Here is a 26,476-nt window from a genome sequence, read left to right as displayed (position 1 = left end):
CTAAATGGATATTTCCTCTTCTCCCGACTTGCCTGTACAGAACTGGGGTGGGTGGGGTGGGTATCCTTCCCAGGCCTGTTTAATCCTTCGAAGCTAATTTGCATAGTCCTGCCTCTGGAGCAGCAGGGATGTCCTCATATCCAGCAGTAGGAAGGATCCTTCATGGCAAGTAACCAATCTTTCGTGCCTTAGCTGGTGAATTGCATTTTGTTCCTCCAGGGTCGAGAGAAAACACCTCTGGCAGGTGGAGGGATCAGATGGACATCAGACTGAAAACTGAGGGTGCTGTTTAGCGTCCTTTGGGGAAGCGATACTGGGAACATGTTGGAGATGATGTTGATTATGATGAATTTCATGCATATACCTCATTCCATCTTGGCTAGTGAATGGCTCTTTTGTTCCACCAGGGACCAAAGGAAAAGGCTGTGCACCTACAAGTCGTGGTTAACAAGAATTGGAAAGAAGGCCGCTTCCAGATATTAAGGTGCCTCCGGAAGCTGGATGAGGTGAGGAAATCAGAAGCACACAGACCCGACATGGAGAACTTTCCCCTGAACTCAGCTTCTTTGCTGAAGTATGTGGGTTATCTAGGGCAGAAACGAGGGGGGTCTTGGACTGGGTGCTGTTGCAATTGGGGCTGGGCAGGTATAGATTGGTGTCCCCCGCCCCGTCCTCTCCCAATCCCAGCTGAAAAGCCCCACGTCCACCTCTTGAGCAGCCCTTGCCTCCACTCTCTCTGCCCCTCACCATCACTGCAGCCCCCCTCCCCCCCCGTGATGTGGGAAGCTCTGCCCCTCCAGCACTGGTGAGCCTAGTCTAGGTAGACTACTAGCAGCTTCTCCTTTACCAAGCTGACGTAGCCATCCCCATGGATAAGATGGACCTCAGGCGGAAAAGGGAGGGTGCTGCTTAGCGTTTTGTCCCCCCTACTCTCTTAGTCAAACCATGTGGGCATATCCCAGATGAGAGCAACTGGCCCTATCTATCCCCTGCACAGCATCCTTCCAGTGGCAGTTGCTGGGGTGTATCTTATTTATTGATATTTATTTTACATTTTACATCACGCTCTTCCTCCAAGGAGCCCAGAGCGGTGTTTCTTATGTTTCTGTTTTAGATTGTGATCCCTTTGGGGACAAGGGACCATCTCTCTTTATATCTGTGTAAACCCCCTGTGGAACCTTTTGTTGAAAAGGGGTCTATAAATATCCATTGTATTCTTATTTGTAAGTCACGCCACATGTTTTGGAGGCCCAGGATGCAGCAGGCACCCTCCTCATGCCTTTCTTCCTCTTCTTGAATCCAGGAGACTCCGCAGAGGCCAGGTCTACCAACCAGCCCCAGACTATCAACACCATCACAGCCCCTGCCGGCTCCTCCATCAGCTCCTGTCACACCAAGCACCGCAGGCTCCATCGAGAGCACCAGAGATGTGGTAAGCACTGCCCTTCCAGCACTGCCAGCCTAGACTGGAAGTAGCGCCCCATGTTTCAAGTGAATGTGGCCATCCACAGCCCCCCCCCCCCACTCATGCCAGGAAAGCCCAAAGCTCAGTGGTAGACTGGCTGCCTTCTCTGCAGCAGGTCCAAGCTTACATCCCTGGAAAAGGGCAGAATCCTGTCCAGTCTCTCACAGGGACCCATGAGGGCTTATGTGCTGTTTGGAAGGATGTCCTCCTGCCTTCTTTCTGTCCCAAACCTTCACATCCGTTGGAGCGTGCATGGCACAGCCCAGATGTCTGAGGATGCTTAAAGACCTACATCCAACACACTGAGCACTGCCAGTCTTCATGTGCCTTGTCCGTGTCGTATCTCCCTACTTCCATGGGCCAGAAGGCCTCAAAATTTACTATTGCCAAGAGGATCAAAGCCTGCATGTCATGTTGAAAATACCAAGGCCTCTCCATTGCTCAGCTCATTCGACCAGGGCAAGGGCAGCAACTGTTGGCCTCTCACTCCCGTCAAGAGCATCCCATAAACCTAATAAATAAAACATAAATCTCACCTAAAACATTTCCTCAGAGGACCCACGCTGTTTTTGCCACCTACCGTAGACTGATTCCTGACATGGAATCTCCACAACATTCTGGACACTACAAGGCCCTCCAGTCTAACCTATCAGCAAAATTCCACAGATCAATTTTAAATATCATGTTGAAAATACCAACGCCTCTCCATAGCTCAGCTCATTTGAGCAGGGCAGGGGCAGCAACGGCTGCCTCCTCTACAAACGCTCCCCTTTCCGAGATATATAAAGCAGCGACCTAATCTTACCGGTCTACTTTCACAAGACATTACAAGATGGACAGTCAATGCTCTGCCGAAGCTGCATTTGGTAGGAGAGTGCTACAGTCGGTACTCCCTCAGCAGTAGTCCCAGGTGCTTCCCACCCGGGCTCATCAGCTGTGGCATGTCCTACAAAACATCCTCCTTCGCAGCAGGGAACGGGGCATTGGTCACTTACAGTGAAGGCTTCCTGCTGCTCCTGGATATGAGGCTATCCCGGCCCACCCACTTGGGCAGTCCAAGTCTACTGCAGGGACTGCCTTCTGTTCCTTCACATTGTTTCTAAATGGATATTTCCAAGGCACCATTAACAACAATAGGAAAGAAGGCCGCTTCCAGATATTAAGGTGCCTCCGGAAGCTGGATGAGGTGAGGAAATCAGAAGCACCCAGACCCGACATGGAGAACCAAGTTCTCTGGGACAAGCTTTCCCCTGAGCTCAGCTTCTTTGCTGAAGTATGTGGGTTATCTAGGGCAGAAACGAGGGGGGTCTTGTCCTGGGTGCTGTTGCAATTAGGGCTGGGCAGGTGTAGATTGGTGTGTGTCCCACCCAGGGGCGTAGCAAGGTTGGAGTGGGCCCAAAGACGAGATTTCAAAATGCGCCCCCCCTCAAAGTCCAGGGCCTCCGCACACCCGAGGCCCCCAAGGATTTAAGTCTGATATTTCAAAATAAGTATGCTGCCTGGAAAGACATTTCACTGAATACACACACGCACACGTCACAATATATAGTGATATACATTGAGTACTCTACATCTGTGCTACTTTTAATGCCTAGAACACACTAGAAAGACAAATTATTAAAATGGGCCCCTTGCTGCAGATTAGCAAAGGAGACTTTCAACCATGCAGGGTGAGCCTATGTTTGTTTTCTCAGAATTCTGAACTAATTCAGTCAAGTTCGATTCCAGGAGGTTTTTCACATGAGGCTTTTAAAGCGCTTTAACGCACATCTCCTCTGGAATGGAGGTGCTGCATTCACATGTTGGCCAGATTTACCCTGAAGTCCCTGCAAGTTATTGGAGAGCAGTTCACACACAAGAAAAATAAAATAAAATAAAAGGACAACACATGCTTCACAGTTCTCACTCAGACCTTCTGGGTTGCAAAACAACTTGAACATAAGTGCATTTATAAATGAATGAATGAATGAATGAATAAAATAAATATAATACTGTTTGTTCCAATAGTTTTTGTAATTTTCTGCCATGAAACAAACCACTTATAGGACTTTTTAGATAGTTTTTTTTAAGCCAGCAAATTTTCCAAGCTGTTTTAAAATAGATAGTCAGAGACTTGTCAGTCCCACCCACCCCCCATAGCAAAGCCCTATGGCAAGCAGATGCCTATATATCCGGGGGGTGGTTGGGCGGGGAAGGAAACCACAAAAAGGAGTTCACACTCTACCTTGCAAATGCTGGCCTGGGTTGCGCAGGGCAGCAAGGGGTCTTCTGCTGCAGAGAACAGTGGTGGCCACTCTGGCTGCCTCCTCCTTCCTGGGTGCTTGGGCGCTACTGGAGTTCAGGCTTCACAGAGGCCTACACTGAGGCCTCCGTGGAAGCCCCGCCCACCCGCCGATCAGCTGAGAAGAGGGAGAAAAGGAGCTCTTGGCAGCTTGTCTGCTGCTTCCATTGCGGGCCAGGAGAACAAGCAGGAGAGAAGGCGAGCAGGGCAAGTGGCTGAGGGGCCTTGGGGCTGGGCAGGGGGCAAGGGGGAGTCACGTGAGGTGCCTCTGGGAGGCTCCTCCAGGCAGTGGGGCCCCCAGACAACTGTCTCCCCTTGCCCGATCGTTGTTACGCGTGTGCCCCCGCCCCGTCCTCTCCCAGGCCCAGCTGAAAAGCCCCACGTCCACCTCTTGAGCAGCCCTTGCCTCCACTCTCTCTGCCCCTCGCCATCACTGCAGCCCCCCCTGGCGCTCCCCATGATGTGGGAAGCTCTGCCCCTCCAGCACTGGTGAGCCTAGTCTAGGTAGACTACTAGCAGCTTCTCCTTGACCAAGCTGACGTGGCCTTCCCCATGGATCAGATGGACCTCAGGCGGAAAAGGGAGGGTGCTGCTTAGCGTTTTCTCCACCCCACTCTCTTAGTCAAACCATGTGGGCGCTATAAGGCATATCCCAGATGAGAGCAACTGGCCCTATCCATCCCCAGCACAGTATCCCTCCAGTGGCAGTTGCTGGGGTGTATCTTATTTATTTATATTGATTTTACATTTTACATCCCGCACTTCCTCCAAGGAGCCCAGAGTGGTGTTTCTTATGTTTCTGTTTTAGATTGTGATCCCTTTGGGGACAAGGGACCATCTTTCTTTATATCTGTGTAAACCCCCTGTGGAACCTTTTGTTGAAAAGGGGTCTATAAATATCCATTGGATTCTTATTTGTAAGTCATGCCACATGTTTTGGAGGCCCAGGATGCAGCAGGCACCCTCCTCACGCCTTTCTTCCTCTTCTTGAATCCAGGAGACTCCGCAGAGGCCAGGTCTGCCAACCAGCCCCAGACAATCAACACCACCACAGCCCCTGCCGGCTCCTCCATCAGTTGCTGTCCCATCCAGCACTGCAGGCTCCTTCGAGAGCCCTGGATATGTGGTAAGCACTGCCCCTCCAGCACTGCCAGCCTAGACTGGAAGTAGCGCCCCATGTTTCAAGTGAATGTGGCCATCCACAGCCTCCCACCCACCCCACACTCATGCCGAAAGCCCAAAGCTCAGTGGTAGACTGGCTGCCTTCTCTGCAGCAGGTCCGAGCTTACATCCCTGGAAAAGGGCAGAATCCTGTCCAGTCTCTCACAGGGACCCATGAGGGCTTATGTGCTGTTTGGAAGGACGTCCTCCTGCCTTCTTTCTGTCCCAAACCTTCACATCCATTGGAGCGTGCATGGCACAGCCCAGATGTCCGAGGATGTTTTAAGACCTACATCCAACACAGTGAGCACTGCCGGTCTTCATGTGCCTTGTCCGTGTCTTATCTCCCTACTTCCATGGGCCAGAAGGCCTCAAAAGTTACTATTGCCAAGAGGATCAAAGCCTGCATAACATGTTGAAAATACCATGGCCTCTCCATAGCTCAGCTCATTCGACCAGGGCAAGGGCAGCAACTGTTGGCCTCTCACTCCCGTCAAGAGCATCCCATAAACCTAATAAATAAACCATAAATCTCACCTAAAACATTTCCTCAGAGGACCCACGCTGTTTTTGCCACCTACCGTAGACTGATTCCTGACATGGAATCTCCACAACATTCTGGACACTACAAGGCCCTCCAGTCTAACCTATCAGCTCAATTCCACAGATCAATTTTAAATATCATGTTGAAAATACCAACGCCTCTCCATAGCTCAGCTCATTTGACCAGGGCAGGGGCAGCAACGGCTGCCTCCTCTACAAACGCTCCCCTTTCCGAGATATATAAAGCAGCGATCTAATCTTACCGGTCTACTTTCACAAGACATTACAAGATGGACAGTCAATGCTCTGCCGAAGCTGCATTCGGTAGGACAGTGCAACAGTAGGTACTCCCTCAGCAGTAGTCCCAGATGTTTCCCACCCGGGCTCATCAGCTGTGGCATGTCCCACAAAACGTCCTCCTTCACAGCTGGGAACGGGGCATTGGTCACTTACAGTGATGGCTTCTTGCTGCTCCTGGATATGAGGCTATCCCGGCCCACCCACTTGGGCAGTCCAAGTCTACTGCAGGGACTGCCTTCTGTTCCTTCACATTGTTTCTAAATGGATATTTCCTCTTCTCCCGACTTGCCTGTACAGAACTGGGGCGGGTGGGGTGGATATCCTTCCCAGGCCTGTTGAATCCTTCGAAGCTAATTTGCATAGTCCTGCCTCTGGAGCAGCAGAGATGTCCTCATATCCAGCAGTAGGAAGGATCCTTCATGGCAAGTAACCAATCTTTCGTGCCTTAGCTGGCGAATTGCAGTTTGTTCCTCCAGGGTCGAGAGAAAACACCTCTGGCAGGTGGAGGGATCAGATGGACATCAGACTGAAAACTGAGGGTGCTGTTTAGCGTCCTTTGGGGAAGCGATACTGGGAACATGTTGGAGATGATGTTGATTATGATGAATTTCATGCATATACCTCATTCCATCTTGGCTAGTGAATGGCTCTTTTGTTCCACCAGGGACCAAAGGAAAAGGCTGTGCACCTACAAGTCGTGGTTAACAAGAATTGGAAAAAAGGCCGCTTCCAGATATTAAGGTGCCTCCGGAAGCTGGATGAGGTGAGGAAATCAGAAGCACACAGACCCGACATGGAGAACTTTCCCCTGAGCTCAGCTTCTTTGCTGAAGTATGTGGGTTATCTAGGGCAGAAACGAGGGGGGTCTTGGACTGGGTGCTGTTGCAATTGGGGCTGGGCAGGTATAGATTGGTGTCCCCCGCCCCGTCCTCTCCCAATCCCAGCTGAAAAGCCCCACGTCCACCTCTTGAGCAGCCCTTGCCTCCACTCTCTCTGCCCCTCACCATCACTGCAACCCCCCTCCCCCCCCGTGATGTGGGAAGCTCTGCCCCTCCAGCACTGGTGAGCCTAGTCTAGGTAGACTACTAGCAGCTTCTCCTTTACCAAGCTGACGTAGCCATCCCCATGGATAAGATGGACCTCAGGCGGAAAAGGGAGGGTGCTGCTTAGCGTTTTGTCCCCCCTACTCTCTTAGTCAAACCATGTGGGCATATCCCAGATGAGAGCAACTGGCCCTATCTATCCCCTGCACAGCATCCTTCCAGTGGCAGTTGCTGGGGTGTATCTTATTTATTGATATTTATTTTACATTTTACATCACGCTCTTCCTCCAAGGAGCCCAGAGCGGTGTTTCTTATGTTTCTGTTTTAGATTGTGATCCCTTTGGGGACAAGGGACCATCTCTCTTTATATCTGTGTAAACCCCCTGTGGAACCTTTTGTTGAAAAGGGGTCTATAAATATCCATTGTATTCTTATTTGTAAGTCACGCCACATGTTTTGGAGGCCCAGGATGCAGCAGGCACCCTCCTCATGCCTTTCTTCCTCTTCTTGAATCCAGGAGACTCCGCAGAGGCCAGGTCTACCAACCAGCCCCAGACTATCAACACCATCACAGCCCCTGCCGGCTCCTCCATCAGCTCCTGTCACACCAAGCACCGCAGGCTCCATCGAGAGCACCAGAGATGTGGTAAGCACTGCCCTTCCAGCACTGCCAGCCTAGACTGGAAGTAGCGCCCCATGTTTCAAGTGAATGTGGCCATCCACAGCCCCCCCCCCCTCATGCCAGGAAAGCCCAAAGCTCAGTGGTAGACTGGCTGCCTTCTCTGCAGCAGGTCCAAGCTTACATCCCTGGAAAAGGGCAGAATCCTGTCCAGTCTCTCACAGGGACCCATGAGGGCTTATGTGCTGTTTGGAAGGATGTCCTCCTGCCTTCTTTCTGTCCCAAACCTTCACATCCGTTGGAGCGTGCATGGCACAGCCCAGATGTCTGAGGATGCTTAAAGACCTACATCCAACACACTGAGCACTGCCAGTCTTCATGTGCCTTGTCCGTGTCGTATCTCCCTACTTCCATGGGCCAGAAGGCCTCAAAATTTACTATTGCCAAGAGGATCAAAGCCTGCATGTCATGTTGAAAATACCAAGGCCTCTCCATTGCTCAGCTCATTCGACCAGGGCAAGGGCAGCAACTGTTGGCCTCTCACTCCCGTCAAGAGCATCCCATAAACCTAATAAATAAAACATAAATCTCACCTAAAACATTTCCTCAGAGGACCCACGCTGTTTTTGCCACCTACCGTAGACTGATTCCTGACATGGAATCTCCACAACATTCTGGACACTACAAGGCCCTCCAGTCTAACCTATCAGCAAAATTCCACAGATCAATTTTAAATATCATGTTGAAAATACCAACGCCTCTCCATAGCTCAGCTCATTTGAGCAGGGCAGGGGCAGCAACGGCTGCCTCCTCTACAAACGCTCCCCTTTCCGAGATATATAAAGCAGCGACCTAATCTTACCGGTCTACTTTCACAAGACATTACAAGATGGACAGTCAATGCTCTGCCGAAGCTGCATTTGGTAGGAGAGTGCTACAGTCGGTACTCCCTCAGCAGTAGTCCCAGGTGCTTCCCACCCGGGCTCATCAGCTGTGGCATGTCCTACAAAACATCCTCCTTCGCAGCAGGGAACGGGGCATTGGTCACTTACAGTGAAGGCTTCCTGCTGCTCCTGGATATGAGGCTATCCCGGCCCACCCACTTGGGCAGTCCAAGTCTACTGCAGGGACTGCCTTCTGTTCCTTCACATTGTTTCTAAATGGATATTTCCAAGGCACCATTAACAACAATAGGAAAGAAGGCCGCTTCCAGATATTAAGGTGCCTCCGGAAGCTGGATGAGGTGAGGAAATCAGAAGCACCCAGACCCGACATGGAGAACCAAGTTCTCTGGGACAAGCTTTCCCCTGAGCTCAGCTTCTTTGCTGAAGTATGTGGGTTATCTAGGGCAGAAACGAGGGGGGTCTTGTCCTGGGTGCTGTTGCAATTAGGGCTGGGCAGGTGTAGATTGGTGTGTGTCCCACCCAGGGGCGTAGCAAGGTTGGAGTGGGCCCAAAGACGAGATTTCAAAATGCGCCCCCCCTCAAAGTCCAGGGCCTCCGCACACCCGAGGCCCCCAAGGATTTAAGTCTGATATTTCAAAATAAGTATGCTGCCTGGAAAGACATTTCACTGAATACACACACGCACACGTCACAATATATAGTGATATACATTGAGTACTCTACATCTGTGCTACTTTTAATGCCTAGAACACACTAGAAAGACAAATTATTAAAATGGGCCCCTTGCTGCAGATTAGCAAAGGAGACTTTCAACCATGCAGGGTGAGCCTATGTTTGTTTTCTCAGAATTCTGAACTAATTCAGTCAAGTTCGATTCCAGGAGGTTTTTCACATGAGGCTTTTAAAGCGCTTTAACGCACATCTCCTCTGGAATGGAGGTGCTGCATTCACATGTTGGCCAGATTTACCCTGAAGTCCCTGCAAGTTATTGGAGAGCAGTTCACACACAAGAAAAATAAAATAAAATAAAAGGACAACACATGCTTCACAGTTCTCACTCAGACCTTCTGGGTTGCAAAACAACTTGAACATAAGTGCATTTATAAATGAATGAATGAATGAATAAATAAAATAAATATAATACTGTTTGTTCCAATAGTTTTTGTAATTTTCTGCCATGAAACAAACCACTTATAGGACTTTTTAGATAGTTTTTTTTAAGCCAGCAAATTTTCCAAGCTGTTTTAAAATAGATAGTCAGAGACTTGTCAGTCCCACCCACCCCCCATAGCAAAGCCCTATGGCAAGCAGATGCCTATATATCCGGGGGGTGGTTGGGCGGGGAAGGAAACCACAAAAAGGAGTTCACACTCTACCTTGCAAATGCTGGCCTGGGTTGCGCAGGGCAGCAAGGGGTCTTCTGCTGCAGAGAACAGTGGTGGCCACTCTGGCTGCCTCCTCCTTCCTGGGTGCTTGGGCGCTACTGGAGTTCAGGCTTCACAGAGGCCTACACTGAGGCCTCCGTGGAAGCCCCGCCCACCCGCCGATCAGCTGAGAAGAGGGAGAAAAGGAGCTCTTGGCAGCTTGTCTGCTGCTTCCATTGCGGGCCAGGAGAACAAGCAGGAGAGAAGGCGAGCAGGGCAAGTGGCTGAGGGGCCTTGGGGCTGGGCAGGGGGCAAGGGGGAGTCACGTGAGGTGCCTCTGGGAGGCTCCTCCAGGCAGTGGGGCCCCCAGACAACTGTCTCCCCTTGCCCGATCGTTGTTACGCGTGTGCCCCCGCCCCGTCCTCTCCCAGGCCCAGCTGAAAAGCCCCACGTCCACCTCTTGAGCAGCCCTTGCCTCCACTCTCTCTGCCCCTCGCCATCACTGCAGCCCCCCCTGGCGCTCCCCATGATGTGGGAAGCTCTGCCCCTCCAGCACTGGTGAGCCTAGTCTAGGTAGACTACTAGCAGCTTCTCCTTGACCAAGCTGACGTGGCCTTCCCCATGGATCAGATGGACCTCAGGCGGAAAAGGGAGGGTGCTGCTTAGCGTTTTCTCCACCCCACTCTCTTAGTCAAACCATGTGGGCGCTATAAGGCATATCCCAGATGAGAGCAACTGGCCCTATCCATCCCCAGCACAGTATCCCTCCAGTGGCAGTTGCTGGGGTGTATCTTATTTATTTATATTGATTTTACATTTTACATCCCGCACTTCCTCCAAGGAGCCCAGAGTGGTGTTTCTTATGTTTCTGTTTTAGATTGTGATCCCTTTGGGGACAAGGGACCATCTTTCTTTATATCTGTGTAAACCCCCTGTGGAACCTTTTGTTGAAAAGGGGTCTATAAATATCCATTGGATTCTTATTTGTAAGTCATGCCACATGTTTTGGAGGCCCAGGATGCAGCAGGCACCCTCCTCACGCCTTTCTTCCTCTTCTTGAATCCAGGAGACTCCGCAGAGGCCAGGTCTGCCAACCAGCCCCAGACAATCAACACCACCACAGCCCCTGCCGGCTCCTCCATCAGTTGCTGTCCCATCCAGCACTGCAGGCTCCTTCGAGAGCCCTGGATATGTGGTAAGCACTGCCCCTCCAGCACTGCCAGCCTAGACTGGAAGTAGCGCCCCATGTTTCAAGTGAATGTGGCCATCCACAGCCTCCCACCCACCCCACACTCATGCCGAAAGCCCAAAGCTCAGTGGTAGACTGGCTGCCTTCTCTGCAGCAGGTCCGAGCTTACATCCCTGGAAAAGGGCAGAATCCTGTCCAGTCTCTCACAGGGACCCATGAGGGCTTATGTGCTGTTTGGAAGGACGTCCTCCTGCCTTCTTTCTGTCCCAAACCTTCACATCCATTGGAGCGTGCATGGCACAGCCCAGATGTCCGAGGATGTTTTAAGACCTACATCCAACACAGTGAGCACTGCCGGTCTTCATGTGCCTTGTCCGTGTCTTATCTCCCTACTTCCATGGGCCAGAAGGCCTCAAAAGTTACTATTGCCAAGAGGATCAAAGCCTGCATTACATGTTGAAAATACCATGGCCTCTCCATAGCTCAGCTCATTCGACCAGGGCAAGGGCAGCAACTGTTGGCCTCTCACTCCCGTCAAGAGCATCCCATAAACCTAATAAATAAAACATAAATCTCACCTAAAACGTTTCCTCAGAGGAGCCACGCTGTTTTTGCCACCTACCGTAGACTGATTCCTGACATGGAATCTCCACAACATTCTGGACACTACAAGGCCCTCCAGTCTAACCTATCAGCTCAATTCCACAGATAAATTTTAAATATCATGTTGAAAATACCAACGCCTCTCCATAGCTCAGCTCATTTGACCAGGGCAGGGGCAGCAACGGCTGCCTCCTCTACAAACGCTCCCCTTTCCGAGATATATAAAGCAGCGACCTAATCTTACCGGTCTACTTTCACAAGACATTACAAGATGGACAGTCAATGCTCTACCGAAGCTGAACTTGGTAGGAGAGTGCTACAGTAGGTACTCCCTCAGCAGTAGTCCCAGATGTTTCCCACCCGGGCTCATCAGCTATGGCATGTCCCACAAAACGTCCTCTTCGCAGCAGGGAACGGGTCATTGGTCACTTACAGTGAAGGCTTCTTGCTGCTCCTGGATATGAGGCTATCCCGGCCCACCCACTTGGGCAGTCCAAGTCTACTGCAGGGACTGCCTTCTGTTCCTTCACATTGTTTCTAAATGGATATTTCCTCTTCTCCCGACTTGCCTGTACAGAACTGGGGCGGGTGGGGTGGATATCCTTCCCAGGCCTGTTGAATCCTTCGAAGCTAATTTGCATAGTCCTGCCTCTGGAGCAGCAGAGATGTCCTCATATCCAGCAGTAGGAAGGATCCTTCATGGCAAGTAACCTATCTTTCGTGCCTTAGCTGGCGAATTGCAGTTTGTTCCTCCAGGGTCGAGAGAAAACACCTCTGGCAGGTGGAGGGATCAGATGGACATCAGACTGAAAACTGAGGGTGCTGTTTAGCGTCCTTTGGGGAAGCGATACTGGGAACATGTTGGAGATGATGTTGATTATGATGAATTTCATGCATATACCTCATTCCATCTTGGCTAGTGAATGGCTCTTTTGTTCCACCAGGGACCAAAGGAAAAGGCTGTGCACCTACAAGTCGTGGTTAACAAGAATTGGAAAAAAGGCCGCTTCCAGATATTAAGGTGCCTCCGGAAGCTGGATGAGGTGAGGAAATCAGAAGCACACAGACCCGACATGGAGAACTTTCCCCTGAGCTCAGCTTCTTTGCTGAAGTATGTGGGTTATCTAGGGCAGAAACGAGGGGGGTCTTGGACTGGGTGCTGTTGCAATTGGGGCTGGGCAGGTATAGATTGGTGTCCCCCGCCCCGTCCTCTCCCAATCCCAGCTGAAAAGCCCCACGTCCACCTCTTGAGCAGCCCTTGCCTCCACTCTCTCTGCCCCTCACCATCACTGCAACCCCCCTCCCCCCCCGTGATGTGGGAAGCTCTGCCCCTCCAGCACTGGTGAGCCTAGTCTAGGTAGACTACTAGCAGCTTCTCCTTTACCAAGCTGACGTAGCCATCCCCATGGATAAGATGGACCTCAGGCGGAAAAGGGAGGGTGCTGCTTAGCGTTTTGTCCCCCCTACTCTCTTAGTCAAACCATGTGGGCATATCCCAGATGAGAGCAACTGGCCCTATCTATCCCCTGCACAGCATCCTTCCAGTGGCAGTTGCTGGGGTGTATCTTATTTATTGATATTTATTTTACATTTTACATCACGCTCTTCCTCCAAGGAGCCCAGAGCGGTGTTTCTTATGTTTCTGTTTTAGATTGTGATCCCTTTGGGGACAAGGGACCATCTCTCTTTATATCTGTGTAAACCCCCTGTGGAACCTTTTGTTGAAAAGGGGTCTATAAATATCCATTGTATTCTTATTTGTAAGTCACGCCACATGTTTTGGAGGCCCAGGATGCAGCAGGCACCCTCCTCATGCCTTTCTTCCTCTTCTTGAATCCAGGAGACTCCGCAGAGGCCAGGTCTACCAACCAGCCCCAGACTATCAACACCATCACAGCCCCTGCCGGCTCCTCCATCAGCTCCTGTCACACCAAGCACCGCAGGCTCCATCGAGAGCACCAGAGATGTGGTAAGCACTGCCCTTCCAGCACTGCCAGCCTAGACTGGAAGTAGCGCCCCATGTTTCAAGTGAATGTGGCCATCCACAGCCCCCCCCCCCACTCATGCCAGGAAAGCCCAAAGCTCAGTGGTAGACTGGCTGCCTTCTCTGCAGCAGGTCCAAGCTTACATCCCTGGAAAAGGGCAGAATCCTGTCCAGTCTCTCACAGGGACCCATGAGGGCTTATGTGCTGTTTGGAAGGATGTCCTCCTGCCTTCTTTCTGTCCCAAACCTTCACATCCGTTGGAGCGTGCATGGCACAGCCCAGATGTCTGAGGATGCTTAAAGACCTACATCCAACACACTGAGCACTGCCAGTCTTCATGTGCCTTGTCCGTGTCGTATCTCCCTACTTCCATGGGCCAGAAGGCCTCAAAATTTACTATTGCCAAGAGGATCAAAGCCTGCATGTCATGTTGAAAATACCAAGGCCTCTCCATTGCTCAGCTCATTCGACCAGGGCAAGGGCAGCAACTGTTGGCCTCTCACTCCCGTCAAGAGCATCCCATAAACCTAATAAATAAAACATAAATCTCACCTAAAACATTTCCTCAGAGGACCCACGCTGTTTTTGCCACCTACCGTAGACTGATTCCTGACATGGAATCTCCACAACATTCTGGACACTACAAGGCCCTCCAGTCTAACCTATCAGCAAAATTCCACAGATCAATTTTAAATATCATGTTGAAAATACCAACGCCTCTCCATAGCTCAGCTCATTTGACCAGGGCAGGGGCAGCAACGGCTGCCTCCTCTACAAACGCTCCCCTTTCCGAGATATATAAAGCAGCGACCTAATCTTACCGGTCTACTTTCACAAGACATTACAAGATGGACAGTCAATGCTCTGCCGAAGCTGCATTTGGTAGGAGAGTGCTACAGTCGGTACTCCCTCAGCAGTAGTCCCAGGTGCTTCCCACCCGGGCTCATCAGCTGTGGCATGTCCTACAAAACATCCTCCTTCGCAGCAGGGAACGGGGCATTGGTCACTTACAGTGAAGGCTTCCTGCTGCTCCTGGATATGAGGCTATCCCGGCCCACCCACTTGGGCAGTCCAAGTCTACTGCAGGGACTGCCTTCTGTTCCTTCACATTGTTTCTAAATGGATATTTCCAAGGCACCATTAACAACAATAGGAAAGAAGGCCGCTTCCAGATATTAAGGTGCCTCCGGAAGCTGGATGAGGTGAGGAAATCAGAAGCACCCAGACCCGACATGGAGAACCAAGTTCTCTGGGACAAGCTTTCCCCTGAGCTCAGCTTCTTTGCTGAAGTATGTGGGTTATCTAGGGCAGAAACGAGGGGGGTCTTGTCCTGGGTGCTGTTGCAATTAGGGCTGGGCAGGTGTAGATTGGTGTGTGTCCCACCCAGGGGCGTAGCAAGGTTGGAGTGGGCCCAAAGACGAAATTTCAAAATGCGCCCCCCCTCAAAGTCCAGGGCCTCCGCACACCCGAGGCCCCCAAGGATTTAAGTCTGATATTTCAAAATAAGTATGCTGCCTGGAAAGACATTTCACTGAATACACACACGCACACGTCACAATATATAGTGATATACATTGAGTACTCTACATCTGTGCTACTTTTAATGCCTAGAACACACTAGAAAGACAAATTATTAAAATGGGCCCCTTGCTGCAGATTAGCAAAGGAGACTTTCAACCATGCAGGGTGAGCCTATGTTTGTTTTCTCAGAATTCTGAACAAATTCAGTCAAGTTCGATTCCAGGAGGTTTTTCACATGAGGCTTTTAAAGCGCTTTAACGCACATCTCCTCTGGAATGGAGGTGCTGCATTCACATGTTGGCCAGATTTACCCTGAAGTCCCTGCAAGTTATTGGAGAGCAGTTCACACACAAGAAAAATAAAATAAAATAAAAGGACAACACATGCTTCACAGTTCTCACTCAGACCTTCTGGGTTGCAAAACAACTTGAACATAAGTGCATTTATAAATGAATGAATGAATGAATAAATAAAATAAATATAATACTGTTTGTTCCAATAGTTTTTGTAATTTTCTGCCATGAAACAAACCACTTATAGGACTTTTTAGATAGTTTTTTTTAAGCCAGCAAATTTTCCAAGCTGTTTTAAAATAGATAGTCAGAGACTTGTCAGTCCCACCCACCCCCCATAGCAAAGCCCTATGGCAAGCAGATGCCTATATATCCGGGGGGTGGTTGGGCGGGGAAGGAAACCACAAAAAGGAGTTCACACTCTACCTTGCAAATGCTGGCCTGGGTTGGGCAGGGCAGCAAGGGGTCTTCTGCTGCAGAGAACAGTGGTGGCCACTCTGGCTGCCTCCTCCTTCCTGGGTACTTGGGCCCTACTGGAGTTCAGGCTTCACAGAGGCCTACACTGAGGCCTCTGTGGAAGCCCCGCCCACCCACCGATCAGCTGAGAAGAGGGAGAAAAGGAGCTCTTGGCAGCTTGTCTGCTGCTTCCATTGCGGGCCAGGAGAACAAGCAGGAGAGAAGGCGAGCAGGGCAAGTGGCTGAGGGGCCTTGGGGCTGGGCAGGGGGCAAGGGGGAGTCACGTGAGGTGCCTCTGGGAGGCTCCTCCAGGCAGTGGGGCCCCCAGACAACTGTCTCCCCTTGCCCGATCGTTGTTACGCGTGTGCCCCCGCCCCGTCCTCTCCCAGGCCCAGCTGAAAAGCCCCACGTCCACCTCTTGAGCAGCCCTTGCCTCCACTCTCTCTGCCCCTCGCCATCACTGCAGCCCCCCCTGGCGCTCCCCATGATGTGGGAAGCTCTGCCCCTCCAGCACTGGTGAGCCTAGTCTAGGTAGACTACTAGCAGCTTCTCCTTGACCAAGCTGACGTGGCCTTCCCCATGGATCAGATGGACCTCAGGCGGAAAAGGAAGGGTGCTGCTTAGCGTTTTCTCCAACCCACTCTCTTAGTCAAACCATGTGGGAGCTATAAGGCATATCCCAGATGAGAGCAACTGGCCCTATCCATCCCCAGCACAGTATCCCTCCAGTGGCAGTTGCTGGGGTGTATCTTATTTATTTATATTTATTTTACATTTTACATCCTGCACTTCCTCCAAGGAGCCCAGAGTGGTGTTTCTTATGTTTCTGTTTTAGATTGTGATCCCTTTGGGGACAAGGGACCATCTTTCTTTATATCGGTGTAAACCCCCTGTGGAACCTTTGTTGAAAAGGGGTCTATAAATATCCATTGGATTCTTATTTGTAAGTCACGCCACATGTTTGGGAGGCTGAGGATGCAGCAGGCACCCTCCTCACACCTTTCTTCCTCTTCTTGAATCCAGGAGACTCCGCAGAGGCCAGGTCTGCCAACCAGCCCCAGACGATCAACACCACCACAGCCCCTGCCGGCTCCTCCATCAGTTGCTGTCCCATCCAGCACTGCAGGCTCCTTCGAGAGCCCTGGATATGTGGTAAGCACTGCCCCTCCAGCACTGCCAGCCTAGACTGGAAGTAGCGCCCCATGTTTCAAGTGAATGTGGCCATCCACAGCCCCCCACCCACCCCACACTCATGCCAGGAAAGCCCAAAGCTCAGTGGTAGACTGGCTGCCTTCTCTGCAGCAGGTCCGAGCTTACATCCCTGGAAAAGGGGAGCATCCTGTCCAGTCTCTCACAGGGACCCATGAGGGCTTATGTGCTGTTTGGAAGGACGTCCTACTGCCTTCTTTCTGTCCCAAACCTTCACATCCGTTGGAGCGTGCATGGCACAGCCCAGATGTCCGAGGATGTTTTAAGACCTACATCCAACACAGTGAGCACTGCCGGTCTTCATGTGCCTTGTCCGTGTCTTATCTCCCTACTTCCATGGGCCAGAAGGCCTCAAAAGTAACTATTGCCAAGAGGATCAAAGCCTGCATAACATGTTGAAAATACCAAGGCCTCTCCATAGCTCAGCTCATTCGACCAGGGCAAGGGCAGCAACTGTTGGCCTCTCACTCCCGTCAAGAGCATCCCATAATCCTAATAAATAAACCATAAATCTCACCTAAAACATTTCCTCAGAGGACCCACGCTGTTTTTGCCACCTACCGTAGACTGATTCCTGACATGGAATCTCCACAACATTCTGGACACTACAAGGCCCTCCAGTCTAACCTATCAGCTCAATTCCACAGATAAATTTTAAATATCATGTTGAAAATACCAACGCCTCTCCATAGCTCAGCTCATTTGACCAGGGCAGGGGCAGCAACGGCAGCCTCCTCTACAAACGCTCCCCTTTCCGGGATATATAAAGCAGCGACCTAATCTTACCGGTCTACTTTCACAAGACATTACAAGATGGACAGTTAATGCTCTGCCGAAGCTGAATTTGGTAGAAGAGTTCTACAGTCCGTACTCCCTCAGCAGTAGTCCCAGATGTTTCCCACCCGGGCTCATCAGCTGTGGCATGTCCCACAAAACGTCCTCCTTCGCAGCAGGGAACGGGGCATTGGTCACTTATAGTGAAGGCTTCTTGCTGCTCCTGGATATGAGGCTATCCCGGCCCACCCACTTGGGCAGTCCAAGTCTACTGCAGGGACTGCCTTCTGTTCCTTCACATTGTTTCTAAATGGATATTTCCTCTTCTCCCGACTTGCCTGTACAGAACTGGGGCGGGTGGGGTGGATATCCTTCCCAGGCCTGTTGAATCCTTCGAAGCTAATTTGCATAGTCCTGCCTCTGGAGCAGCAGAGATGTCCTCATATCCAGCAGTAGGAAGGATCCTTCATGGCAAGTAACCAATCTTTCATGCCTTAGCTGGTGAATTGCAGTTTGTTCCTCCAGGGTCAAGAGAAAACACATCTGGCAGGTGGAGGGATCAGATGGACATCAGACTGAAAACTGAGGGTGCTGTTTAGCGTCCTTTGGGGAAGCGATACTGGGAACATGTTGGAGATGATGTTGATTATGATGAATTTCATGCATATACCTCATTCCATCTTGGCTAGTGAATGGCTCTTTTGTTCCACCAGGGACCAAAGGAAAAGGCTGTGCACCTACAAGTCGTCGTTAACAAGAATTGGAAAAAAGGCCGCTTCCAGGTATTAAGGTGCCTCCGGAAGCTGGATGAGGTGAGGAAATCAGAAGCACACAGACCCGACATGGAGAACTTTCCCCTGAGCTCAGCTTCTTTGCTGAAGTATGTGGGTTATCTAGGGCAGAAACGAGGGAGGTCTTGGACTGGGTGCTGTTGCAATTGGGGCTGGGCAGGTGTAGATTGGTGTCCCCCGCCCCGTCCTCTCCCAGTCCCAGCTGAAAAGCCCCAAGTCCACCTCTTGAGCAGCCCTTGCCTCCACTCTCTCTGCCCCTCACCATCACTGCAGCCCCCCTCCCCCTCCCCGTGATGTGGGAAGCTCTGCCCCTCCAGCACTGGTGAGCCTAGTCTAGGTAGACTACTAGCAGCTTCTCCTTGACCAAGCTGACGTGGCCTTCCCCATGGATCAGATGGACCTCAGGCGGAAAAGGAAGGGTGCTGCTTAGCATTTTCTCCACCCCACTCTCTTAGTCAAACCATGTGGGTGCTATAAGGCATATCCCAGATGAGAGCAACTGGCCCTATCTATCCCCAGCACAGTATCCCTCCAGTGGCAGTTGCTGGGGTTTATCTTATTTATTTATATTTATTTTACATTTTACATCCCGCACTTCTTCCAAGGAGCCCAGAGTGGTTTCTGTTTTAGATTGTGATCCCTTTGGGGACAAGGGACCATCTTTCTTTATATCTGTGTAAACCCCCTGTGGAACCTTTGTTGAAAAGGGGTCTATAAATATCCATTGGATTCATATTTGTAAGTCACGCCACATGTTTTGGAGGCCCAGGATGCAGCAGGCACCCTCCTCACACCTTTCTTCCTCTTCTTGAATCCAGGAGACTCCGCAGAGGCCAGGTCTGCCAACCAGCCCCAGACGATCAACACCACCACAGCCCCTGCCGGCTCCTCCATCAGTTCCTGTCCCATCCAGCACTGCAGGCTCCTTCGAGAGCCCTGGATATGTGGTAAGCACTGCCCCTCCAGCACTGCCAGCCTAGACTGGAAGTAGTGCCCCATGTTTCAAGTGAATGTGGCCATCCACAGCCCCCCACCCACCCCACACTCATGCCAGGAAAGCCCAAAGCTCAGTGGTAGACTGGCTGCCTTCTCTGCAGCAGGTCCGAGCTTACATCCCTGGAAAAGGGCAGAATCCTGTCCAGTCTCTCACAGGGACCCATGAGGGCTGATGTGCTGTTTGGATGGCATGGCATGGTTGCAGGAGTGGGTGTCAGAAGATGAGCAGGGAGCTCCCAATCCGAAGACGAGGGCAGAGGCATCTCTTCAGGCCATTAAGGGGGTTCTTGACCCACCCCACAGTTGCCATTTGCACAGCCCTGAGCTGGATTGCCAAGCAATTTAGAAGCAGCAGAAGGCTGAATTGGCCAATTCATGGAGGACAGGTCAATCATAGCTACTAGTCTTGTTGGCTATATGCCTCCTATGGTCTCAGAGGCAGGATGCCCCTGAGTAGCAGTTGCAGGGGAGCAGTGGCAGGAGAGGGGCATGCCTTCACCTCTGGCTTGTGGGCTTCCCAGAGGTACCTGATGGCCAGTGAGGGAAACAAGAGGCTGCACTTAGATAGGCCTGGAGCCTGATCCAGCAGGGCTGATCTATTGCACCCTCCCAGTGTTAGCATGTCTTTCCTTAAGGATATCCCCTGAGAAAGAGAAGGGTCACGGAAGACCTAATCAGTGTGCATAAAGTCACAATTGTGATAAAAGTCATTATCAGTCATCAAAATTCTGTTTAGGGCGACGTCCTCATCTCTCCTCCCTCCCCCCCCCCTTTTAGGATAAGAACTGGAACAGGGGAAGGCCAGATAACGCAGGAGGAGGCCCAATCAGATGTGCAGCGAGGTAATTTTGGAACCTGGCCCTAAAGGCTTTTGGACACCCCCCTCCACTGCAAATTAAGCATCGTCATGTTTGACCGGGCAACCACACTACCCGGGAGAGACTAAAGAGGATTTGAGGGGCCCCAGGGGCTGTGGAGGCCCTGGTCTTTGTCTCGGGAATCCAGGGGTAAGAGTGCCTCTGGGCCCTAGGTAACTTTGTTTTAAGTGGAGGTGAGTCCGAGTCCGTTCCAATGGAATGAGAGGAGAGTCATTCGAGAAGTGTCTTGTGCGCTGGCTTCAGCTCTTCTGGCACACTCACCTCCCCTTGAAGCAACTCTCTGGATCAGTGGACCTTGGCTGTGCCTTCCATGAGAGGTTTTGTGATTTTTAAAGCTCAGCCACAAAAAGAAGGTGGGGATGGGGGGATATGAAACACAGACAGAGCTTTGGTCCACCATCCCTGACTAGAGCAGCTCTTCAGGGGCGCAGGCAGCAAAAATAGTTTGGCCTGGGGCAGAAATCACTTATGGGGTCCTCTGTGATGAGTCAAGATGGTTCAGGCCGTGCTGGAATGAGAAGAGTCTCTGTGGCTGGACAAGGGTTCTGGCGTGGCTTCTCCCGGACCCACCCGTTTCCCGCATGGGGGAACCATTCTCGTTTCGGGGTGCCTTCGGACTACTGAACATTTCCCACGCTCTGCCATGGGAAGGGGAACAGGTTGGTTATCTCCATGGAGATGTGGGAACTAGGCCGAAGGCCTCGCCAGGAAAACCATGGGGCTGGAATCGGTTCTTTCCTGGATCTGAACAGGAATTAGTCATTCTTCACTCTAGCTGGGTGGAATCCTGCAGAGCAAACTCTGTCCAGCCTCAAGAACTGATTCCTTTCCTCCTCTCTCTTTTGCAGGTTCAAAGCGAGGAGAAGCTGGCCACAGTGATGCCTTTCAATGTTTGTACTCCACATGATTATTTATATTATCTATATTATTTAGTATTATTTGTATACATTTATGAGTGCATAGAACTGGACGAGTGTGTCTTGGCAGCATGCAATCATTCCCTCATAGGTTGACAAGCTGTCTTTATAAGGATCTTATTTCATGCCCATTATCATGGGCTGTCTGTTGGAGAACTAAATAGCAGCGCTGAATTGTGCAGAAATGTACTTTGCTCTGCTGATACGGAATTGTTGCAGTATTGGATTGTCAGTTTGGTTGTTACAGAGAATCCTGAACTGTAATTGGTGGTGGTTGCTCTAATGGTATCTTGCCTGTATTTCTACCTCTAGCAATGGACATTCTGGGCTGGATTTAAATACCTTGAGCCTGGGCAAATGCATAAGTCTTTTGAGAAAGAAACCTGGTTTACTTACACATTACTTCCTCATTCTGAAGAGGTGGATCAATGCCCTTGAAGGTGGTCTTTGTGGGTGCGAAGCCCCTATGGGGTTGAGGTGCTCTTCAAGGTGTTTTGGAATTGGACCCAGGACACCAATTACTACTGGGATTATTTTGGTCTTTTTCTGCCACAGCCTTTCAGTTTCAATTTGTAGATCTTTGTATTTTGTGATTTTTCTCTATTTCTTTTTCTTCTTTTCTGCTGTCACCTGGTATTGCTATGTTGATTATTTTGACTTGTTTTTCTTTCTTCTCAACTACATTAATATCTGGTGTATTGTGTGGCAGATGTTTGTCTGTTTGTAGTCGGAAGTTCCATAATATTTTTGCATCTTCATTTTCTACAACTTTTTCAATTTTATGGTCCCACCAACTTTTGGCTACAGATAGCTTGTATTTTTTGCAGATATTGTTGATGTTGTTGTTGTAATTTCTTGTTTACACAGCCATACAGGTGTTATTGGCTGGTTTGTTGTCTCCAGACATCAAGTCCTTCCTAAGGACCTGGGATGGCTGGATTTTATTATCAATATTGTTGTGGTTGTTATCGTCACAGAACATAGGCTCTTCCCAGTAAAGCTGTTTTTTGTAATTGGCTGATGGTGATTTCTGTGGCCACTATGGTTTTGAGGTGCTCTTCAAGGTGTTTTGGAAATGCATCTAGGGCGCCAATTACTACTGGGATTATTTTGGTCTTCTCCTGCCACAGCCTTTCAATTTCATTTTGTAGATCTTTGTGTTGTTGTTTCTTTCATTATTATTATATTCATTCATTCATTCATTCACACAGCCAGACAGGTGTTATTGACTGGTTTGTTTTATCCAGACATCGAGTCCTTCCCAAGGACCTGGGATGGCTGAATTTTATTGTCAATGTTGTTGCTGTTGTTATAGATATCGTCGCAGAATATAGGCTGTTCCCAGTAAAGTTGCTTTTTGTAATTGGCTGATGGTGATTTCTGTGGCCCCTATGGTGTTGAGGTGCTCTTCAAGGTCTTTTGGAACTGCACCCAGGGCGCCAATTACCACTGGGATTATTTTGGTCTTTTTCTGCCACAGCCTTTCAATTTCAATTTGTAGATCTTTGTATTTGGTGATTTTTTTCTATTTCTTTTTCTTCTATTCTGCTAGCCCCTGGTATTGCTATGTCGATTATTTTGACTTGTTTTTCTTTCTTCTCGACTACAGTTATATCTGGTGTATTTTGTGTCAGATGTTTGTTTGTCTGTAGTCGGAAGCCCCATAATATTTTTACATCTTCATTTTCTTTAACTTTTTCAATTTTATGGTCCCACCAATATTTGGCTACAGGTAGTTTGTATTTTTTGCAGATGTTCCAGTGTATCATCCCTGCCACCTTGTCATGCCTTTGTTTGTAGTCAGTCTGTGCGATCTTTTTACAGCAGTTGATTAGGTGGTCCACGGTTTCATCTGCTTCTTTACAGAGGCGGCACTTGCTGTTTGTTGTGGATTTTTCGACTTTTGCTCTTATTGCATTTGTTCTTAGTGCCTGTTCTTGTGCAGCCAGTATTAAACCCTCTGTTTCTTTCTTTAAGTTGCCATTCTTAAGCCATTGCCACTTGGTGATGTCTGATTTTCCAGTTATATTGTGCCAATATTGACCATGCAATGGCTTATTTTTCCATTTTTCTGCTCGGTTCTTGACTTGTTCTTTCTTGTAGGCCTGCTTTGTTTCATTGGTGTTGAATAGTTTCTTGTTCTTGACCATTTGAAGTGCATCTTCTTTACTGTCCTTGATATATTCTGCAAGGCCTCTTTTCTCCTCCTCTACTGTTTGATGGACTTGAAGCATTCCTCCTCCACCTGAGCGGCAAGGGAGGTATAGCCTATCTACATCACTGCGGGGGCGCAGAGCATGATTGATGGTCATAATTTTCCTGGTCTTACGATCTAGCATCTCTCACTCTGCCTGGGTCCAGTCTATTATTCCTGCAGTGTATCTGATAACAGGTATAGCCCAGGTGTTTATGGCGTGTATGGTGTTCCCGCCATTGAGTTTGGACTTGAGGATTTTTCTAATGTATTCACTTCCCATTTTTCTTTTAACTTCAGTGTGTGCAATGTTATCAGCCTGGAGAATGCCCAAGTATTTGTAATGTTCTTTCTCTTCCAGGTTCTTGATGTTGCTTCCATTGGGCAGTTCTATTCCTTCTGTTTTTGTTATTTTCCCTCTGTTCATTATTAATGCAGTACACTTGTCTAGTCCAAACTCCATTGCTATATCACTACTGAATATACGGACAGTGTTTAGCAGTGATTCGATTTCTGACTGGGACTTTCCATACAACTTCAGATTGTCCATGTACAGCAGATGGTTTATTTTACTTGATGTTTTAGATGTTTGGTATCCAAGGCCTGTTTTTTTTAGTATTTGTGAGAGTGGAGTCATGGCGATTACTATTAATAATAATAATAATAATAATAATAATAATAATAATAATAATATATCCAAGTCTTAGCTTGTAGAAACCTACTGTTTGTTTACATCTACTCCTACTTGTGTTGATATGCTGTTGCTATAATGGAACTGCATTTGACCTGACCACTGTGAAAACTCCTTCTGCTGCAATATGTTCACATATTTGAAACAGCACTAGGACCAGAGGACTTGATTTGATTGTACATTTGCTTGTTATGGAGAATCCTGAACTCTAATTGGCAGTTGTTGCCTTCATGGTCTCTTGCCTGTATTCCTGCCTCTAGGAACGGGCATTCTGGGCTGGATTTGAATACTTTTGAGCTTGGGCAAGTGCACAGGTCTTTAAAGTAAGAAACCTGTTTTACTTCCACAGAAAGGATCAGTGTGAGGAGATGGATCGGTGCCCTTGAAGACAGTCTTTGTGGGCGTGAAGCCAAAGAGGGAGAAACGGAATTCGACCCTATTATAGGATTTACCTGAAGCCTACTTAATTTCTCAAATGTTCATGCCTTGGTTTTATATACTTGTACAGTATCTCTCCATATATTATTAGATATATTTATTATTATAGATACCAAAGCCTTAACTTGTTCAGACCTATTGTTTGTTTATGTCTATTTCTACTTGTATTGTATTCTTACTTCTATCCTGAAGCTTACTTAATTTCTCAAGACATGTTCATGCCTTGGCTTTAAATAGTTGTATCCCTCTTTATAATATAATGACATATATTGATTGTTATATATACCGTAATCTTAAATTGTGCAAACCTACTTGGGTTTGGGGGGTATTGCTATGTATATGCTCTTGCTACGATGCAACTGGGTTTGACCGGGCCATTGTGAAAACTCCCAAGAAAATAGGTCTCAAGACATATTCATGCTCTTTTCAGAAGCATTTTCTTCCACTGTCTGTTTCCTTTGGGGTTTTATACTACAGAATGTCACTAGGGCCATAAGAAACATTCTCCCGATGGACCGACGCAATGCAGTTTGGAGTTGGAGGGAGCTTTCTTCCATATTGAGATGATGCATACCCTGACTGCTGTTGGAAAATGCCCAGCAGGCTGTTAGCACTTCTTTGCCCCTTGTGTGTCTGCACCGGAGCACTCTGGAATCAGACGCTTTTCTTCCTCTCTTCTCTTTTTATTGGCAAAACAAAGACCCCCAAATCCAAGCACCCAATCTTTGGCAGAGTGAGACTCAGGTGCGTGTTGTCCTTTGGGAAAGTTCCCAATGGTGTCTTTGAGAAGCCCTGGAAAGTAGCGCAGAGCCGTCCCTGGAGGTGTGTGGGGCTGTGGGCAAATAGGAACATGTGGGACCTCCTTCTCTAGCTTTTGCGGGGCCCTGGGCGAGGGCAGTTTTCAGGAGCCCCTATGATGTAGCAAGATTCAACTTTTTAAAAAGTTCATGCCAGCCAATCTTTGTAGCCAACCACTACTCTGTTTCCCTGCTAAAATGAAGGATTTCCAGCATCTTGTTCTCCTGAAGCCAATACCCCACACAACTGAGAGCCCGTGTGGGGGAGTAGGTAGAGTGCTGGATGAGACCTTGGGAGACCTGGGTTCAAATCCTTCTCTCCTCAGTTATAATACTCACTGGATGACTTTCATCCAGATACTCTCTCTCTCTCATCCCAACATACCTCACAGGATTGTTATCAGAATAAAAGTGCGGTGGCAGAACTGTGTACACCATCCTGAAGGAAGGGCAGGATATCAGTGGCATAAGAAAATACATGTCTGTGCACTTGCCATATACCTATTTATGTTGAGTATTAGCCACATTGCGACCTCCAGTGGAAGCTTCACATGTGCTGTGTGCGCCAAAACAGAAGGAAAAGTCACCTGCTTGCAATCAGTTTAGGCAAAATATATCTATGTCCCCCAACTGTGGTTTCAGACTAGGAAGCAGATTATTATTTAACATTTTATATCCAAGTGTGGCCACACCATAGTTTTTTATAAAGGCATTATAATATTAGCAGTTTTATTTTCAATCCCCTTCCTAATGATCCCTAGCATGGAATTGGCCTTTTTCACAGCTGCTGCACATTGAGTCGACACTTTCAACCAGCTGTCCACCAGGACCCCAAGATCCCTCTCCTGGTCAGTCACCAACAGCTCAGATCCCATCAGCGTATACTTGGTTGGTGGTTTTCATCCCAATGTGCATCACCTTACACTTACCAACGTTTTACCGCATTTGCAATTTTGTCGCCCACTCCCCCAGTTTGGAGATCCTTTTGGAGCTCCTCACAATCCCTTTTGGATTTCACTACCTGGAAGAGTTTGGTATCAACTGCAAATCTGGCCACCTCACT

General features: G+C 49.1%; 1 protein-coding gene across 5 annotated transcripts in view; it reads left to right on the top strand.

The window, feature by feature from the left end:
• LOC128335750 (proteoglycan 4-like) overlaps positions 1–24,897 on the top strand; it is a 41,378-nt gene extending 16,481 nt beyond the window's left edge. The window contains exons 11-24 of one of the 5 annotated variants that reach the window (XM_053274480.1): positions 408–506; positions 1,304–1,432; positions 4,744–4,872; positions 6,415–6,513; positions 7,311–7,439; positions 10,748–10,876; positions 12,418–12,516; positions 13,314–13,442; positions 16,752–16,880; positions 18,425–18,523; positions 19,321–19,449; positions 20,276–20,340; positions 21,225–21,266; positions 24,528–24,897. In XM_053274480.1, coding sequence (XP_053130455.1) covers positions 408–506; positions 1,304–1,432; positions 4,744–4,872; positions 6,415–6,513; positions 7,311–7,439; positions 10,748–10,876; positions 12,418–12,516; positions 13,314–13,442; positions 16,752–16,880; positions 18,425–18,523; positions 19,321–19,449; positions 20,276–20,340; positions 21,225–21,255 — 1,395 coding nt within the window. In that variant the 3' untranslated portion in view covers positions 21,256–21,266; positions 24,528–24,897. Of the gene's footprint in view, positions 1–407; positions 507–1,303; positions 1,433–4,743; positions 4,873–6,414; positions 6,514–7,310; positions 7,440–10,747; positions 10,877–12,417; positions 12,517–13,313; positions 13,443–16,751; positions 16,881–18,424; positions 18,524–19,320; positions 19,450–20,275; positions 20,341–21,224; positions 22,468–24,527 lie in introns of those variants that run through there. The other 4 variants (XM_053274481.1, XM_053274478.1, XM_053274482.1 and 1 more) reach the window with 4 other exon arrangements.
• The last annotated feature ends 1,579 nt before the right edge of the window (positions 24,898–26,476 follow it).

The sequence above is a fragment of the Hemicordylus capensis genome, chromosome 11 (assembly GCF_027244095.1).
Source record: "Hemicordylus capensis ecotype Gifberg chromosome 11, rHemCap1.1.pri, whole genome shotgun sequence".
Classification (NCBI taxonomy): Eukaryota; Metazoa; Chordata; class Lepidosauria; order Squamata; family Cordylidae; genus Hemicordylus; species Hemicordylus capensis.
This window is presented reverse-complemented; position numbering and strand designations above follow the sequence as displayed.